The sequence below is a fragment of the Hibiscus syriacus genome, unplaced genomic scaffold, assembly GCF_006381635.1.
Source record: "Hibiscus syriacus cultivar Baekdansim isolate YM2019G1 unplaced genomic scaffold, ASM638163v2 tig00000764_pilon, whole genome shotgun sequence".
In the NCBI taxonomy this organism is placed as follows: Eukaryota; Viridiplantae; Streptophyta; class Magnoliopsida; order Malvales; family Malvaceae; genus Hibiscus; species Hibiscus syriacus.
Window position 1 is genome coordinate 1,354,264 of NW_024061820.1, and position 18,424 is coordinate 1,372,687.

General features: G+C 37.3%; 2 protein-coding genes and 2 pseudogenes across 2 annotated transcripts; 1 reads left to right on the plus strand and 3 right to left on the minus strand.

The window, feature by feature from the left end:
* The first annotated feature begins 1,759 nt into the window (after positions 1-1,759).
* On the plus strand, positions 1,760-11,224 carry LOC120214926 (annotated as a pseudogene).
* A 385-nt stretch (positions 11,225-11,609) lies between these two features.
* LOC120214936 (alpha-soluble NSF attachment protein-like) lies at positions 11,610-12,745 on the minus strand. The gene is made up of 4 exons (XM_039212740.1): positions 12,730-12,745; positions 12,537-12,616; positions 11,879-12,030; positions 11,610-11,757 (listed from the first exon to the last, which is right to left on the minus strand). Exons 1-4 carry the CDS (start codon positions 12,743-12,745, stop codon positions 11,610-11,612), a joined length of 396 nt encoding a protein of 131 aa, XP_039068671.1.
* A 949-nt stretch (positions 12,746-13,694) lies between these two features.
* On the minus strand, positions 13,695-14,114 carry LOC120214947 (annotated as a pseudogene).
* A 1,352-nt stretch (positions 14,115-15,466) lies between these two features.
* LOC120216076 (probable carboxylesterase 11) lies at positions 15,467-18,066 on the minus strand. The gene is made up of 2 exons (XM_039213595.1): positions 16,911-18,066; positions 15,467-16,240 (listed from the first exon to the last, which is right to left on the minus strand). Exons 1-2 carry the CDS (start codon positions 17,696-17,698, stop codon positions 15,703-15,705), a joined length of 1,326 nt encoding a protein of 441 aa, XP_039069526.1. The 5' UTR covers positions 17,699-18,066; the 3' UTR covers positions 15,467-15,702.
* Between the last annotated feature and the right edge of the window lie 358 nt (positions 18,067-18,424).

An 18,424-nucleotide genomic window follows, 5' to 3' on the forward strand; every position in this document is an offset into this window, starting at 1 on the left:
GATTAAAAAAGTCATCATGGGTGGAATTGAGACAAAGAGGATCGCAACGCACGAGCCACAGTGCAATCACGAAGAATACGCAATGTGGTTTCATCTGGAGCTTCACAAAAATTGCGAGTTGAATTTTGGCTCAACACTCGACGGCATATGTTATGATTAGAAAGAATTTTATCTTTCATTACAAGCCATAAAAAACCACGGACACGTTCGGGGACAAACGATTTCCAAATGAGTTTCCGCGCTGATCAATATCATTCCAAAGAGTTGAGAGTAGAAAATTATAAGCACTCTATGTGGAAATTTTTTCTATTGGAGCCATCCTTCCAGTAGCAACAATCCGGTCCAAGATCAACATTAGGAGGTTCAATATTATGAAAATATGGGATGGCCAGAGGAGAAAGCATTTGATGGAGGATCAACCAATTCCACGAGCCGTCGTTAGAGACAAAATTTCGAACCATAAGATCATTTTGTTGCTGATTCCTGGTTTAGCGTAACGATGGAGAGGACCAAGATTCGGGATCCAATTATCGTTCCAAAAATTAATCGACTCCCCATTCCCTACTGGCCATGCTAAGTTTGCATGGAATTCCGACCATATTCCAGCAAGCGAGCACCAAAAAGGAGAGCTGTTTGCGTCAGCAATGGAAGTCGGGCAAAGTGTCTTCATTTTGTACTTCTCTTCGAGTCAATGAACCCAAAGAGCATCAGGGATTAGACGAGAGCATTACATATTTTCACGAGGAAAACGGTGTTCGTACCTCTTATGCTGCGAATTAAAATATCTTATTTAAATGTAATAATAACATTAAATATAAATGTAATATTAAAAGATTTTAGAATTAATATATGGTAATATATGTTTAAAAAATTATAATTTTATTAATAACACATATTTTGTAGACGTAACTCTTCGAATCTATTTTTCGAGGGAACAATGTACACTTTCACCACCAAAGATGCTCACTAAGTTCATAAATGGATAAGTTTAAATGGTTGATTAGAATTCATGCTCAAGGAGCAAAGAAAATAGTTATAGTGGGTTTTTTTGTAATTTAGTTACCGACTTTGATGCATTAACCGATTGCCGAATATCTATTACGGAACTGGTTTTTACTTAATATTTGAGTTGGAGCTGAATGTTATTTTCTAGGATTGAAATTTTACTGGTGTGGCTTATTAAAATTATTTTTTTCCATCGCGTGCTCAAGCTCGAAAAATGGTGTATTATTTGGTTAAGTTGTTCTTTTTGAGGTTTTGGTAAGGTTAATTCTGCTTGCTAGTTTAATAACTGAGGACCACGTCAATCTTCAAAATGGTGTTGGAGTTTACTTGTTTATAGATTTAACTCGTATAACTTTTAGATTTCTGCTTGTTGAACCATTATTAGTGTAATGCATGCTTGGTTACATGTAGGAGCTCTTAAGCGTCGCTGCATAATCTCTTGCTATGGACACTACAGTTCTAATTTTCTAATGGTTTTAATAGATTATATTCAGTTGCCTACGATGCTTTTGATCCATTCATGTAAAAGTACTTAACATCTGTGAATCTAATTTGCATTTTGCTTAAATTGTTTTCTTCAATACTGTTTTTTTTTTCAGGCCAACAAATTGCTGTTTTATGTTGTTATTACCTACCTGAACTCTTTTTCCATTCTTAGGTTTTCTTCAAATTGCTTCTCAAGTTGTTTGACTGCTGCATCTGGGTAGCATTTATAGCTTTGCATGCGGTAAAAGAACACAGGTTTAATGATGCAATGGAACTGAAAGTTTCTTCACCTACACTTGGTGGTAGTTCTCCTGATTGCTTTAGTGATCCAGCAGGAGAAAGAGGGAAGTGATGAGGATGATCGCAACCATAAGCCTCGCAGGCGGGATAGGCACCCTCAATCATTAGAGAGAGATTCTGTAGATCCACTATTTACAAGACCAAAGAGAAAGCACAAGAAACCTTTTGAAAATGGGTATCCTGTCAGAGAAAATGAACCTCAAGCAGATGAAGCCTGGAAAAATTGTAATGGTTTGCCTCCAGAAAATGACTTACAACTAAGTTTGATAGAAGACACCCTAGATTTGCATCAATTCCCTGAGGAAATTTGGATCAAAACCAGAGAATTAGGTCAAACCAAACATTCAATGGAGATTCTGGTCCTGGTAGGGGAAGAGAAAGAGATAACACTTCCTGGAATCAACATGACTCAAGGTTCAACTTGGTTGATATGGCTTCTCAAATGGTTCACCCAGGTTCAGTTGCTCCAAGTTTCTTCACAGGAAGGGGATTGCCAAATGTTTCAAGTGCACAAAGCCCATCATGGAGTGTCTTTGGGCTTATGCCGGGAATATCGAATGGTAGCCTAGATGCACTCCATCCTCTTGGTTTACAAGGGGTTCTCAGGCCACCTACAAATTCTTCGTTGAATAGGGGCATTCCTCTCCAACGTTGTAAAGACTTTGAGGAGTGTGGATTTTGTCTAAGAGGAGATATGTGCCCAATGGAGCATGGTGTCAATCGTATCATTGTTGAAGATGTTCAGGTTGTTGCGAAAGACGGCTATCGGATAGAGTAAAATCTCAATTGATAATTTGAGAAAATAAAAAATGAAGATAAAGAAGATACAAATTTTACGTGGAAAACCCCTAAATAATATATGGTAAAAATCACGGGCAACGGTATAAGAATTTCACTATGAGAAAATAGGAATTACAACTTCTCTCTATTTACCAAGGAGAAAACAACTCTTAAGAAACTTTCTAAATTCTCTAAATTCTCAAGTATTGGAGAAAGCTAGAATGATTTGGGATGGTTTTGAAGCTAAATGAGCTAAGGTATTTATAGTTGAAGCTTAAGGACTAATTTGTAAATACCCTGAATTATAATGACTAAAATTTAGTATTTTACCATTTTTTTCAACAAAATCTGCACTTTTCGGTGCCCTTTTTTAAATTCATTTACTTCTTTTGTTTTCTCATGTACTTTCGGTGCATGTGCCTCAATTTTCAACAATCTCCCACTTGAAGATTTGATTTGAACAATCATATTTTCACACCATTCTTTCTACTTTGTACCATCATGTTGCTTACGTTTCTGACAGGCCACAAGAGGATCGACACCAAGTAAATTTATCAGCATTGATTGCCTTCATCATGAAATCTTCTATGTTGTCTTTGGTATGGATCTTATGCATATCTATCGTTCATTCTTTCACCTTTTCACGAATGAAATGGTACTGAACTCGTATGTGCTTTGTCCTTGAATGAAATGTTGGATTCCTTGCTAAATGCAAGGCGCTTTGACTGTCACAAAACAAAGTGACATACTCTTGATTGTGCCCAAGCTCCTCCAATAGCATCTTCAACCAAATTGCTTCTTTACTGGCTTGTGTAGCTGCTACATATTCTGCCTCTGTTGTGGATGTAACCACAACTGACTACAATTTTGAAACCCAGCTTACAGCTCCACCAGCAATTTTAAACACATATCTTGTAGTAGATTTGTTTTTATCCAAATCCCCTGCATAGTCAGAATTAACATACCCATTGATAAGTAAGTTTGATCCTCCGTAACATAATGCAACATTTGAGGTCCCTTTGATGTATCTCAGGATCCTCTTTACTGTATTCCAATGCTCTTTGTCTGGATTCGCCATGTACCGACTAACCACTCTCACTGCTTGTGCAATGTCTGGTCTTGTGCATATCATAGCGAACATTAAACTTCCCACTGTTGATGCATACGGTACTCGAGACATCTTCATCCTATCTTCTTCACTACTAGGACTCATACTGGAAGATAATTTGAAGTTAATAGGAAGATGGGTAGAAATTGACTTATAATCTTGCATGTTGAATCGTGACAAGATCTTCTTCAAGTAATTCTTTTGTGAAAGCCAAATCTTCCTATTACTTTTGTCTCGGTGAATTTGCATCCCTAGAATCTTGTTTGTTGATCCCAAGTCTTTCATTTCAAATTCCCTAGCCAGTTGTGCCTTCAATTCTTCAATATGATATTTGTTGGGTCCTGCAACCAACATGTCATCCACATACAACAACAATATAACAAAATTGTTATCACCAAACCTCTTGAAATAAGCACAAGGGTTTGCATTAAGTCTGTTGTATCTAAGGCACATAATGAAGGAATCAAATCTCTTATACCAACACCTCGGCGCCTGCTTTAGACTGTACAGAGATTTGTTCAACCTGCAAACCAAGTTCTTCTTTTCGTCTTCTTCAAAACCTTCAGGCTGGAGCATATAAATATATTCTTCAAGATTTCCATGAAGAAAAGTTGTTTTAACATCTAGTTGCTCTAGATGTAAGTTCAATGTAGCACACATTGCCAAGACTACTCGAACTGTTGTTAGTTGAACCACAGGAGAAAAGATTTCATTGAAATCAATACCTTCTTTTTTAGCATATCCTTTGACCACCAGTCTTGCACGATACCTCTCCACTTGATCGTCACTATTCCACTTGATTTTGAAGACCCATTTGTTACCAATTGGCTTTCTTCCTTGTGGTAGTGGCACAAAGTCCCATGTATTATTTTTATGAAGGGCTTCAATTTCTTCTTGCATCACCATCATCCACAGTGAAACATCTGAGCTGTTTATTGCCTCCTGGTATGTTGATGGCTCACCGTCCTCTTTTAAAAGGCAGTATGCAATATTACCTTCTATAACATAATCTGAGTGCCAATTGGGACGTCTTCTCACACGATCTGATTGACGAGTTGTTGGAGCAGCTTCAGAACTCTCTAGTTCTTGTTCATCATGTGCTGGTTCTGCTTCAGAAGAATCTCCTTGTTCAAACTCCTTTTCCACATGTATCTGAGTAGTCTCTGACTTTTCAGCGCTATCATTGTCTTCTTTTCTTTGTAGTTTATCTTCTACAAAGATAGCATCCCTGCTGATGATCAATTTGCGGGCAGTGGGATCCCACAAGCGAAACCCCTTTACACCATCAGCATACCCCAAGAATTTGCATTTCTCGGATTTTGGATCCAACTTTGAAATTTCTTGGGAGTTGTACATCACGTACACTATACTTCCAAATACATGGAGGTTTGAATAATCACCTGGTTTACCAGTCCACATCTCCATTGGTGTCTTCAGCTCTATTGCAGTTGATGAAGCTCGATTCACCAAATAACAGGCGGTATTGACTGCTTCTGCAGAATGATTTTTCTAGGCCTGCATTCCTCAACATTGCTCTTGTTCTTTCTAACAAAGTTCTGTTCATCCGCTCTTCCACTCCATTTTGTTGAGGAGTGTTCGCCACTGTGAACTGTCTTTTGATGCCTTCTTTCCTGCAAAAGTCATCAAATTCTTCGCTTGTGTATTCTCCTCCATTATCTATTCTGAAACACTTGATCTTATTTCTAGAATCAAGTTCCAGCCGCGCTTTGAAGTTTTTGAGAGTTGAAAACACGTTTGACTTCTTCTTAATAGGGTACACCCAACATCTCCTGGAGTAGTCATCAATAAATGAGACAAAGTATTTTGGTCCGCTTATGGATATAACTGGTTCTTGCCATACGTCAGAGTGAACCAATTCTAGAACACTTTTGCCTCTAGAATTTTACGTATTGAATTTCAACTGGTGCTGCTTACTTATTATGCAATGCTATCACAAAGGAAGTGATACATTTGTTAAGCCTGAAAGTAGCTTTTGCTCCACAATGACTTTCATTCCTTGTTCTGACATGTGTCCAAGTTTTTGATGCCATAAAATTACAGAATCTGAACTACATAAGGCAATAGAGGCTTCTGCTTCTAGCACAGTCTCTCCCTTCAGCATGTACAAGTTTGCTGCTATCTTTTCGCCTTTCAGTACCACAAGCGCTCCACGGAACACCTTCATGATTCCTTTCCGTGTTTCAATCTTGCTTGCATTATTATCCAATAATCCGTAGGATAATAAATTTTTCTTCAGGTCTTTCACGTGCTGCACATCTCGAACAACTTTAATTGTTCCATCATACATCTTCAATTTGATGGTTCCCACGCCAATGATCTCTAAGGCATGATCATTGCAACTATACACAGATCCTCCTGAGAAAGGTTCATAATGATGGAACCATTCTCTTCTCTAGGTTATGCGATATGTTTCTCCCGAATCAATGAGCCATATATCTGCAAATCTTTTTCTGCCTTCCACGGTGGTTGACGCTTCACAACATAGAGCATCTCCATCATTTGAAGTGTTTGCGGTATTGCCTTGTGGATTGGAGTTTTTATTTAGACTCCAACAATCCTTCTTCAAGTGATCCTTCTTTCCACAGTTGTAGCACTTTAAATTCTTTTTGCTTCTTGACTTCAATCTACCATGTTTGTGAATGTTACTTTGGCCACATTCTGTTGATCTCCCTCTCATCGTTGTCAATGCTTCTTCTTGTTGCAGATTTACTTGTCTGTCTTCCTTGTTCTTGCGCCGATTTTCTTCTTGTAGAACAGCAGCTGCAACGTCATCGAAGACTAGACTGGTGACATTACTGTTTGTCAAGTTGATGATGAGTTGACCATACGAATCAGGTAGACTTTGAAGTAGAAGTTCAGCCCGTTCTTGTTCTCCTATTGTACATCTTAAGGATGTAAGCTGAGAAAATAAAGTGCTTAGTGTGTTTAAGTGCTGTCACTAAAGTAGACTCTGGCATACGGAGAGTGTACAATTTTCTCTTAAGGAAAATTTTATTGTGCAACGATGTGGCCTCGTACAATTTGGTGAGATGGTCCCATATCTCCTTAGTTGTCTTCTTCTCCTTGATGTTTGACAATACTTCATCTGTTAATGCTAGATGAAAGTTTTCCATAGCATTCTCGTCCATCTCGATCCATTTGTTGTCATCTGTGAAATCTACCGGTCTTTCACTGATAGCTGCTAGACAACCGTCTTTCCTCAAAATGACATTCATCTTCAATTTTGACAATGGGAAATTTCTCCCATTGAACTTTTCAATATCAAATTTCGTTGCCATAGCTTCTATTACGGATAACTCCCACTATTTCACTATCGTGAATAGTTCTCTGGAACCTTCAAAGAATGAGTAATTCCTTCTTACTTTCTTATGTTGGAGGATCCACCTTTTAGTGGCAACCACAAAGATAATAAGTAGATATTACACACTTTAATCTGGCTCGGATACCAATTGTTGCGGAAGATGGCTATCGGATAGAGCAAAATCTCAACTGATAATTTGAGAAAATAAAAATAAAGATAAAGAAGATACAAATTTTACGTGGAAAACCCCTAAATAATATAGGGTAAAAACTACGGGCAATGGTAGAAGAATTTCACTATGAGAAAATAGGAATTACAACTTCTCTCTATCTACCAAGGAGAAAACAATAATAATTCTCTCTTGATAAAAAGGAGAAAACAACTCTCAAGAAACTCTCTAAACTCTCTAGTATTTGGAGAAAGCTAGAATGATTTGGGATGATTTTGAAACTAAATGAGTTAGGGTATTTGTAGTTGAAGCTTAAGGATTAATTTGTAAATACCCTAAATTACAATGACTAAAATTTAGGATTTTACCATTTTTTCCAACAAAATCTGCACCTTTCGGTGCCCCTTTTTTTTAATTCATTTTTCTTCTTATGTTTTCTCATGCACTCTCGGTGCATGTGCCTCAATTTTCAACACAGGTATGGATTTTGTTAATGCCTGTCTTGATTTTGACATGTGATTGCTTATACAGCAAGGCTTTACAAAATTTCTATAAATAACTGTGGCAATTTGATTACATTAGGACCAACCTGGGAGGTTGGCATGTTCAAGCAGTTTATCATCTCTGGTTACCTACAAAAAGTATAGGATGAATACTGTCTCAAAATGTTTTTGATTGTTATGTTTCCTTTTTAACCCCTTTTAATTGCTTTTGTTGGCAGTATACCTGCATAAAATGCTGCAGTACCACCAGAGGCGGGGCTTTAACCTTGTGGTTTGCTGTTGTGTTTAAGTCTAAATACTCTAATTCTGCAAATTATTGTCATGTTGCTTTCTAATATTTTTCCTTAACACCTAGCAACTGTATTTGCTTCCATCCTTTCTTTCCTTCTACTTTTCCTGGTCTTCTATTTACATTTCAAACATTTCTTAACCAACAAAAGTAACATGCATACCATATAGATTACCTGCTTCTGCTTTTTCTGCTAATTTAGCCCTCATGCTGTTGGTCTTAAAATATCTTCTTGATGGGAAGCCTCCAGAATAGTACGGCGGGATTACTTAATGCAAATCAAGAAACTTCATGCTTATAGATCAATTCTATGCTTTAAGCATTGACTAAGAGTACTACAATTATAGAGATCTCTGCAATTATATTTGTTCTTAAATCATTGGTATTTGCTCAACATTCTATATTGACTGGTGGAGTGATTTCTTTTCCAATTTATAGTGTCATATAACTTATTATCTCGTTCATAATGCATACACTAATCTGGAATCCAAATTGCATTGGTAGGGAATTTCCTTCGTTGGCTTTGATTCATTTTTATCACCCTGAAACAGCTAGCATTCACCATGTATTCTACTTAACAGTGGCTTCTTTTCCGATTTGCAGAGTCTGTCACAGTTTAACCTTCCTATTGCAGTTCCAACTGTAAAATTATTGCCAACACCTGGTGGACGTGGAGCACTACCTGCATGTGTTTCTACAACAACTTTGATGAACAGAAAGGGTCTACAAAACAAAAATTGCAAGCCTGTAACAACTGAGGATGCTTTAGGTATGAATGGTACTGGTTCTACCAGTATAAGTGGTGCTGACTTGTATGATCCTGATCAACCCTTGTGGAATAACAATGGTCTGGAAGCATCGGCTGCACTCTCTGGACTACATTCACCTGAGATTGATGGAACAGAATTCTTACTAAATGAGGATATCTCTGATTATCATCATGGCAGTTTATGTGATGCTGTCATGGGTAGAACTGGTAGATCTAAGAAATAGAATAAATATTAAAGATAAAATTTGTCTCACATCCTTGGACTGTCTTGAGAATGAAACCAAGGGAGAACAAGCATATCCTAGCTCTCAAGGTAATTACAGTCAGGTTAAGCAGATTGGCTCCAAAGTTATGGATTCATCAATGAAGTCGCTGACTGATTGTTTGCGTAAGAGCAGAAAACCAACTACAAAGGCACAATGTACACTGTTTGTCAATGGGATTCCCCAGAAAAGCAACAAAAGAGAGGCTCTTCTTTCTCATTTTCTTAAGTTTGGAACGGTTATTGACATTCATATTCCGTTAAATAGTGAACGTGCCTTTGTACAGTTTTCAAGGAGGGAGGAGGCAGAACTTCTCTGAAGGCGCCTGATGCTGTAATGGGTAACCGGTTTATTAAGATGTGGTGGGCCAATCGAGATAACACTCCTCATGGTGGCATAAACAGTGGAAGTGGTGCATCGGTAACTCCACGTGGTCTAATACTTCTGTTATTCCAGCTCAGCCAGCTGCGAATAGAGGAAAAGATAATCTTCCACCTGTTCTTCAAAAGAGCAATGTTATCCATAGTGTTGATGTGACTTCTCTGAATTCCCCCAAGCCTAATAGCATTAATGGTCCCATGGTTCCAACTCCACCATGGAAAAAATTAGAGACTTTGGAGCAGATGAAAGAGGAATTACGCAAGAAGCAGGAAATGATGGAACAGAAGCGGAATGACTTTCGGCGCCAGTTAGACAAACTTGAGAAACAATTACTGGGAACTTAGTTTACTTTTATATACTATATTCCTAAATATCCAGTCTGAGTAATTTGATGTCTTAAGAATTGTTATGTATAGAAATCGGGTTTAGAAGTTGCATGTTCTCATAGTAGTTTTGAAATTAATTAGAATCCTGTAGTGAAGTGATGGGAAAAACTTCACTATTGTGCGTTGTCAAACATGCATGCCTTCAATTTTCCAATAGTTTGACTGCATATACACGCTGACACAAGTTGAGAAAGAAGGATGAAACAGAACGTTAGGTTTTTTAAAGTACGAATGTGATAGTATCCCATATTAAGGCAGGTTTAACATTTGTCTTTTTCAACCTCTTTGCAGTCTGGTGGGGTCAAAGGCGATATTGACCAAGCTGCCAAAAGGCAAAAGGTGGGCATTGCGGCAGATTCTGCCAAAGCTTCAACTCCAAGATCCTCTGAACCTGATGCTTCTGCTGCAACACCATGCTCTATGGGCATGATAGACAAGGACATGTCAACGGAGAATGTTCTGTCCCCCAGTCATAAATCAAAGCACCAGTCTTGTCTGTCAGCACCATTAGCACATCCATTTCCGATGAGTAAATACAATTTGGATAACAGGCCTACTGCCTTCAGAGTTATTTCACCATTGCCATCTGATTTTGCAAATGTGAGTTGCTCTCTCCCTCTCTTCATTTGAGAAATTGTATTAGCTCCATCTTTTGCGATGATGGGTTTTCCCACTATTCATCTTCTACTACATCTTGAAAGTGGAAAGATGCAATAAGTACATTGGCCAAACAATGGGCCTTCTTAGCTCTGTTGATTGAAGTTAGGTGTAAACACATGAGTATGTGCGTAATACGAATATATTCATTTTCCCAAAGATTTCCATGTATTTTGGACATTGGAGAATCCTAGGCGGATTATGCTTCAAGAAAGGTGAAGTGTGGTAACAAAATAACTACTTAGACGTCTAGTTATTTGCAATGATGAGGTTTTCATTTAATAGCATAGAACACGATTGGCTTGTATGTATGTCCTTTGTGGTCAATGAAAGGCAACTGAAATCTGTTTTGTCAATATTACGTTGATGTTTTGAAGGAGCACTTTCCACAATATGATGATCTTATCTCTGTGGAGCTGGAAGATATGGAAAATGATGATGATGGTATCGTATCCGAGACATTGAACAATTGCTCGGCTCGTATAACTTACAGCACACGCCTCTCAGCAGAAAGGGCATTTGTAAATGGAAATGCTGGCAAGGCAACAATTTGCAGTTTTCATGGCTGATCTAGCAATTCAAGCATGATCCTAGCAGCAAAAAAAATCTCCTCTTCCGCACCAAAGGAGCCTTTAGAAGCTGACGAAGACCAGACAGAAGAAAACTTTGCATGCAGCTTCTCCCAGGAAGTTGCTTCTTACAGAAGGGAATCTGAGAATTCCGATGTAAAGAGTTTTGCCGAGCATACGGATTTGGCTGAAGTTTCAGAGCATAGACCATCTCCAACATCTAGTGTGACTGTGTGAAAGAGCCACCTAAAAGCAAGGAATCTTAAAGATAGGGGACTGTTTTGGATTTGTACATTGAGGTAAAACATTCATTCTGTTTGAAGTTATTGCCACCTCAAGGTAACAGTTCACTTGTGTGGCAAATTGTGTTGTCTTTTGAGATTAATTTTTTGGACTCAAAGGGCCATAAGTTTAAACCCTAAAAGTAAATCTACACGAACCAATGTAATTAATTTTCGGGTTCAACGAATCTTTCTTGATAGGTAAAGAAGTTACAAGATGAAATGAGATCAATACATGCAAAATTATTAGCAACAATCTGATTATTGCAGTTGAAAACCAAGCTGCTTATGTTTAACCAGAGGTAAACATGTTCTTACGATGCCAAAAAGTCAACCTGATATCACACATTGGTGATTGCAAAGGCATCGCCTTTGCAGAGTTGAAAAATGCCAGCATTAAAAAGATGCCCTTTAACTCCATTCTTCAGCAAGTTATTGGTAATTGACTGCCGTGCTATCTCTTCATAGATCTCGATGGCTTTCTGGTATCTGAAGAAATTCAAAAGCAGGGATATAAAATTTTCTCAAATTTTACATGGGGTGCTGTATTTATCTGAGCAAACAGAACAAAATCATAGCAAGAACATCTATTAGAAGTGAATATGCTCACTGTTCTATCTGAGCAGCAAATTGTGCAACTTTCTGCGTGCACTGATTGGCTGAAGTAGATACTTCTTCACTTTGGAAGAAATCTGCAGCCTTTTCGTAATAATCCATGGCCTGTTCAATGTTTTGTTCAGATTCATATAATTCGGCAATTTCCTGCACATCAAAGAGGCATTCACGTCTATCAATAACCATAAGCGACATCATGATACAAAGTTGTGGACACCAAGGGAAATCAGTAACAGTACTATGAAAAAACATGAGTGCCTTGAAGGTTTAACATTACTGGTAACAATGTGAGAAAAGAATGAGGAAACAATACAAATCTGTCACTTCAATTTTCTTGAAGTATCCATGTCCAACATCCGTATCAGACACATGTACGGACAAGGACATGGGGCATGTACATGACCCTCCAAATATATGAAAAGACTTAAAAAAAATGAAATTACACATCTATATCCTAACACATACACTAACATGGATGGGGCATGGGCATGACCCTCCAAATATATGAAAAGACTTAAAAAAAAAATTGAAATTACACATCTATATCCTAATACATACACTAACATGGATAAGAATTCAACAAGAACAAAAGAAAAGAAAATGAAAAGTACGTACTATAAAATTATTCTTGCATATGAATGAAGAAACAATACCTTATAATACCTTGCGGCCATATTGAGCCTTCCAATATCACAAAACATGTTCACTGCCTGCTGCAAGCACGATATAGCCTCTGCATAGAAACACAATTTAGTAATGGGCAACGATTTTCACTAAGTGAAACTATGTACAAATCACTTACCCTTCGGTGATGTTTTCTTATAGCAATGAGCAGCACTAACATACGCTTGAGCAGCTTCATGCTGGCTTTCTAACTACAGATAGGGGGAAACTAAAAATTTTGAAATCTTGATAAGTTTAATGAGAATTTTTAAAAATTTTGGGAAGAGTTTAATCAAAAACATTAAAAAAAATTAAAATTTATTATGATTTTTTAAAAAATTTGAGGGGCATGACACCACTGGTCCGTCTTGCCTTTTGTCATGTTCATAATTATGTTCATAGGATCCAAAAATTTAATAATAGGGGTCTAAAATTTTATTTTCTTCTATTAAAAATAATGATATGCAATTTTTTTTCTTAACACATTAAACTAAATTTAATCATATTATCAAAATAATGTGATGCACTTGGGGCTTAGTGCATCAGCCCTGATTACGATTTATATGGTTGGAGTTTAAGAAGAAATTAACATTTTCCTTTTACATTTTTATTTATAAATCGAAGAAAAATGGTGAAATTACACCCCCTCTTTATTAAGCTTCTTCGACTTTACAGTTTGAACTTCAAAATTCATTCTATATTTAATTTAGTCTTTATTTTCATTAATATATAAAATGTAAAAAAGGGAAAAAGTGAATACGTTAAACAACTTATAAATGAGTCAACATACGAACTTATAAACAAGTCAATAAACGAGCTTGTTCGTGAAAATAAATTTAACTGAACACACCTCTGATCGTGCTCGTTCATTTCTTGACTCATTTGATTATGCCGTGGGCAATGGGGGCAGTGCATTTGGATGTGTAGGTACTTTTAAACGTGTATTCCAGGTGCATGGATTCTATCTTATGGATTTGTCAATGGTTGTGGGTTTCAGCTTAGCCTTGGGGTCAATTATTTCATGATTTGGTTAGGCAACGGGGGATGTTCGCTGTTTTGTCTGTTTCCTTTTGTGTTTTTGTTCTGGCTGTTTTGTTGATTTCGATTACGTTTCAAATAGTGTCCACTGTCAAGTGGTTCTTTCAATACTAATGGATTGATTGTCGTGCCAAAAGAAAGTCCAAATAACAGAACAGAGAAGGTGTAGAGGGAGATGTATACCTGTTTCCGAGACGGGAATGGAGTTGGATAATCCGATGCCCTTCAGAATCCCGTAAAAGCCCCTCTCTTAAGGTCAGGTCGTAGATAATGAATCCATCTCAACCTGCAACTTTTTCCACATCTCAACAGCCCTACAAATCACAGTACCAAACAAATCCTGAAACCTTTTCTAAACCATCATATATATTTCAACTCAGTAAAGCATTTAATTACCAGCAAGCTTGGGAACCTTTCGCCAACTTCCATGGTCCATCGTTGAATATAAAGTTCATCAGCTTACGATCTTCTTCCATGGTCCATTGCCCTCGCTTTATTCCAACTTCATCACAGCAGGGTTGTCTTCCCATTTTGAAAAAAAAAGCAATCAAAATCTTCAAAATCTCTCCAAGTTTCGATCAAAGTGAAGGATTTGTATGAGACAAGGGAGGTGGTGCTGGTTATATATGGAAGAACCAAGTGTTGGTCGTCGTGGTTGACATATTATCATATTCCTGCTGCAACTAAAGTCTATCTTCCTATAATTGAACTATAATTTACGTGCAATTTTATTTGTTTTTGCTTTGAGGGCCAATGCTGGCTGGCTTGTTGGGGTTCGAGGGATACAATAATAAGCTATAAGTTTATGGATCAACGTAAACTTTTATATCAATGGTATGATTTTTTAAAAGGTTATGTATCTAATGAATGTATTTAATTATTATGAGACTTATATCACAAATAAGCACATAATGTATATCATCTTTTTCATACCTAAAATAGTTTTTGATCAAAATAAGTATCTAAAGTTATTTTTTTAGTTAAAATAGGCACTTAAAGTATTTTATGTCAAAATATGCATCTAAACTATTTAAACTTTTTCATCCAAGTTCTAAAAAAAGTTGACATGTGACATTAATTAAAGAATACTTTAGGTACTCAGATGAAAAAAATTGAATACTATAGGTACCTATTTTGACAAAAAAAATGATTTTAGATACTTATTTTGACCCAAAAAAACTTTAAGTACTTAAATAAAAAAGAAAATATTCTTTTGGTACTTATCTGTTATATAAGCCTTATTATTATTGAAGTTATTTGAAGATATATGTGTTAAAAATCAGAGCAATTAGTGGACTTCAGAAAATCTATCATATGATCCTTGAAATTTTAAAAAAGGCATAATGGTATGTGAGGCTTTAAAATCTTTTAAAGGAAACCAATATGATTCAAGCATGAGGATGCTGTACTTCACAATAATCAAACTTTATAGCTCTTTCTTGGTCTTTAAGGTTCCATCCATGAAAATGATTATTGGACTAATTGGGTTTACCTTTTTGCATAATTAAGTTTTGTGAATTTCAGTTGCTTTCAAATGGTAGAAATAGACTATCAAACAGTGGCTGAAGTAGATAATATTATTAAGGTGTTCCCATCAAATCTTGAGTAGAATAAAAGCATCCCAAGTCTCAACTTTAAACTGCCATTTAGGTCAAGTTGTTAATGGGACATCTGTTTCAACACGTTTCGAATACGATAACAAGTCTGCCATTGCCAAAGCTTCCTTCTAAAGCGAGAAACTTCGAACTGTAAAACATATATGGAAAACACATAGGTGGTTCAGGCAGTCCATGTTACCCGAGCTCTTCATTTTTCTTAAAATACCATTGTCGGACGCTCACCCAAAGTCCGGTAACCAAGTGGTCCGTTGAATAAAAATATGCACGAGAAATAGTACATTCTAATTCCAGCTCACTAATCTATTTTCAGTTATCTTACAGAAAGAACAAAACAGGACATGGTATAAACAAGCTAGATGATGGATTCATAAGAAAGAACAAATGCAATATATTATCCCCATCTTGTGTATGGCAAATTTGCATCACTCTCTTTTTTCGACCGAAAACGAAAATGATGCTTGGCCGCAAGTTTTTTTTCTCTACATTTAAAACCATTCACTTAATACGAGAACTCGTGACCTCGCAATGAGATGTACTTCTTAATCCAGATGGCGATATCCTCGGCACAGGCCTGAGCCTGAGGGGTGTTTAGAAGCATGTCTAGTGTTGCAAATTCGTGAACCGCATCCTTGTACTCAAGAACAGGTGCATCGACATTTACCTTCCGTAGCGTCTCCGAGTAAGCAATAGCTCGGTCTCTCATCCAGTCATGTTCTGCTACGACTGTCAGCGTTGGGGGTATGAGCTTCAAAGGGGGGGTCCTGTCTGGGATGAGTGGATTGGCAGCTGGGTGGTCGAGGCTGAACTCTTCCTCGGGAAGAAAGAGTTTCCATGCAAGTAAGCACATTGCCTTGTCATAGAAGTAGGAGTTTGCCAAATTTATTTCGGACCGTGTGGGAACATTTCCGACGAAGAATGGGTACATTAGGACCTGTGCTACAACCTTGACAGGATCCAGAAGCCCTCCAGCCTCGACAGCTTTGCGTGCCACATAATCCGCAATGTTTCCTCCACAACTTACTCCAAGTAGTACACATCTGCTTCAACAATATCACAGTTAAAGATTAGGCAGAATAGCAATATATTGCATAGTTGTGGAACACAGAACAACAACTTCCGAAGCCTCTAAACCACCCGGAAAGAGCAATCAGATTCTACAGACTTTTAGATATCAAAGACTTATCGACTAGTTGTAGAATTAACATGAGCTTCAACAGCCTAATCACAAGTTATCCAAAGTAAATTACTTTCGAAAGTTTAACAATCGAACCTCATTTACAATTAAGCATTTAACTTACATATATCTAACCAAATCATGCAAATTCAAGCCTACAACAAATCACATCTCCCTAATCAAGAAATATTGAAACTACACCAATATCATTGTAATTTGTAACTATAAAACCAATTAAGATAAACTTTACCAAACTTCATCTACCGATAATGATCGAATTTAAGTTTATAGAGTCAAACTTCTGTGATCCGATTGCATTTTTCAACACTTATCCGTAACCAAATTTATGAATAAACACAGCAAATCTAACAAAAACAACAATCACAGCATCCCATTCATGCCAAGCACAAAGTACACTAAACCTATGTTCGGCAAACTCAGAGATAAGTTGGATACGGATACCGAATTCATTAAGGTAAACAATGAGAATCAAGATAAAAACTTTATATGAGCAAAAAAATTGGAATAAAAACCTTGATGGATCTCCATGAGCAGCCAACCATGGCTCAACCATGGACGCCCCAAAAGCATCCACAATATGCCTTTGAACTTGAGCCTTAGTAAACTCTGCTCCAACCCCAAGTGCCCCACTCCCCATAGACTTACTACACTCAGCTAAATTCGCTTGCTTCGCTAACCAATGCAACACCTTCAATCCATCCTCGAAAGCCGCCGGATACTTATTCTCCGGCGCCAACCTATAACCGACCGCCACAACTATAACATCACACAATTTTGCTATCCTCCGACAAAAAACATCGTTAGCAACTGATTCATTGCTCCCACTCACCCAACCGCCACCGTGAAACTGTAATATTATCGGCAATCTTCGACTATTTTGAGGTAATGGCGAATACCCTCGATAGACATTACTGTCGGATCTAAAACTCAACCCTTCAAAACTGCACCTTCTCGGATCATTAATTGGGGCACCGATATAAGGATAACTATTCCTCCGGTCATCCCGTTGGAACGACCTTGGCTTGGATTTCGGTTCGGGTTGCTCGGGAGGGGAAAGTGACGATTCAGGGAGGAAGATCCGAACCGAAAGGGCTGTGGCAGTAGGGTCGATGTGGATATCCTTAGAGGCTATACCGTCGGTGAAAGAAGGGTTGGCGGCGGAAACGGATTCTTCGGGTCGGGTAGTGACACCGTACGGATTGGATGATTCGTCGACATGGGTTTGGATCCGATTCTGTAAACGATGCTTGAAGAGGAACTTGAAGAATACACTGTATAATTTTACGGCTATGCTTGGCATTTCCCCCTTAAATATATGCTTCCTCGATGAATAAAGAATTCTGGGTTTCGTTTGAAACAGGAAATAAAGCTTAAAACAATCTTCTTTTCTAAAAGCCTCTTGAGCTATGGAGCCTGGGTTTTTTATGGTTGAGGTAAATCCATTGTTTTTCTTGGAGAGGGGGAGAATGAAACTTGAAATGAAAAATTAAGGAGTGGAATTTCGCATAGGAAATTGGGTAATTAGGGTTTTTAAAAACTGGGAATTGTTCGGTTATTCAAATGATTTAATCGTTGATTTGGGTTTTCAGTGCAAATCAAAGAAGAGAACAAAAAAGAAGAAACTTTGAAGAAAAGGGGTTAACAGTAACCCCTTACATGCAAGTAACCAGCAACTTTATTCAGCTGTTATAATCTATGATTATTTTAGTGAAATGAAAATTTTAAATCATTAGTTGTACTTAAATGACATTACAGGCCTTGGAATTGGAGGGTACAGCAGTTGGAGGGACATTGATTTCTGTAATTTGCTTGTAAATTGTATATTACATTTGGAATTTCAAAAACATGACAGGGAGGGATTCCTCCAGCATTTTAGAATTTATTTTTTCTGCTTATTTTTCAATTTATTTATGATTGAAGCTTTGAAATCTGACAGCCTTAATGAATATATTAATTACACAAATAAACATAAGAATTATTTTACTAGACAACTTGAAGACAAGTTCAAGAATCAATGGCATGTCCC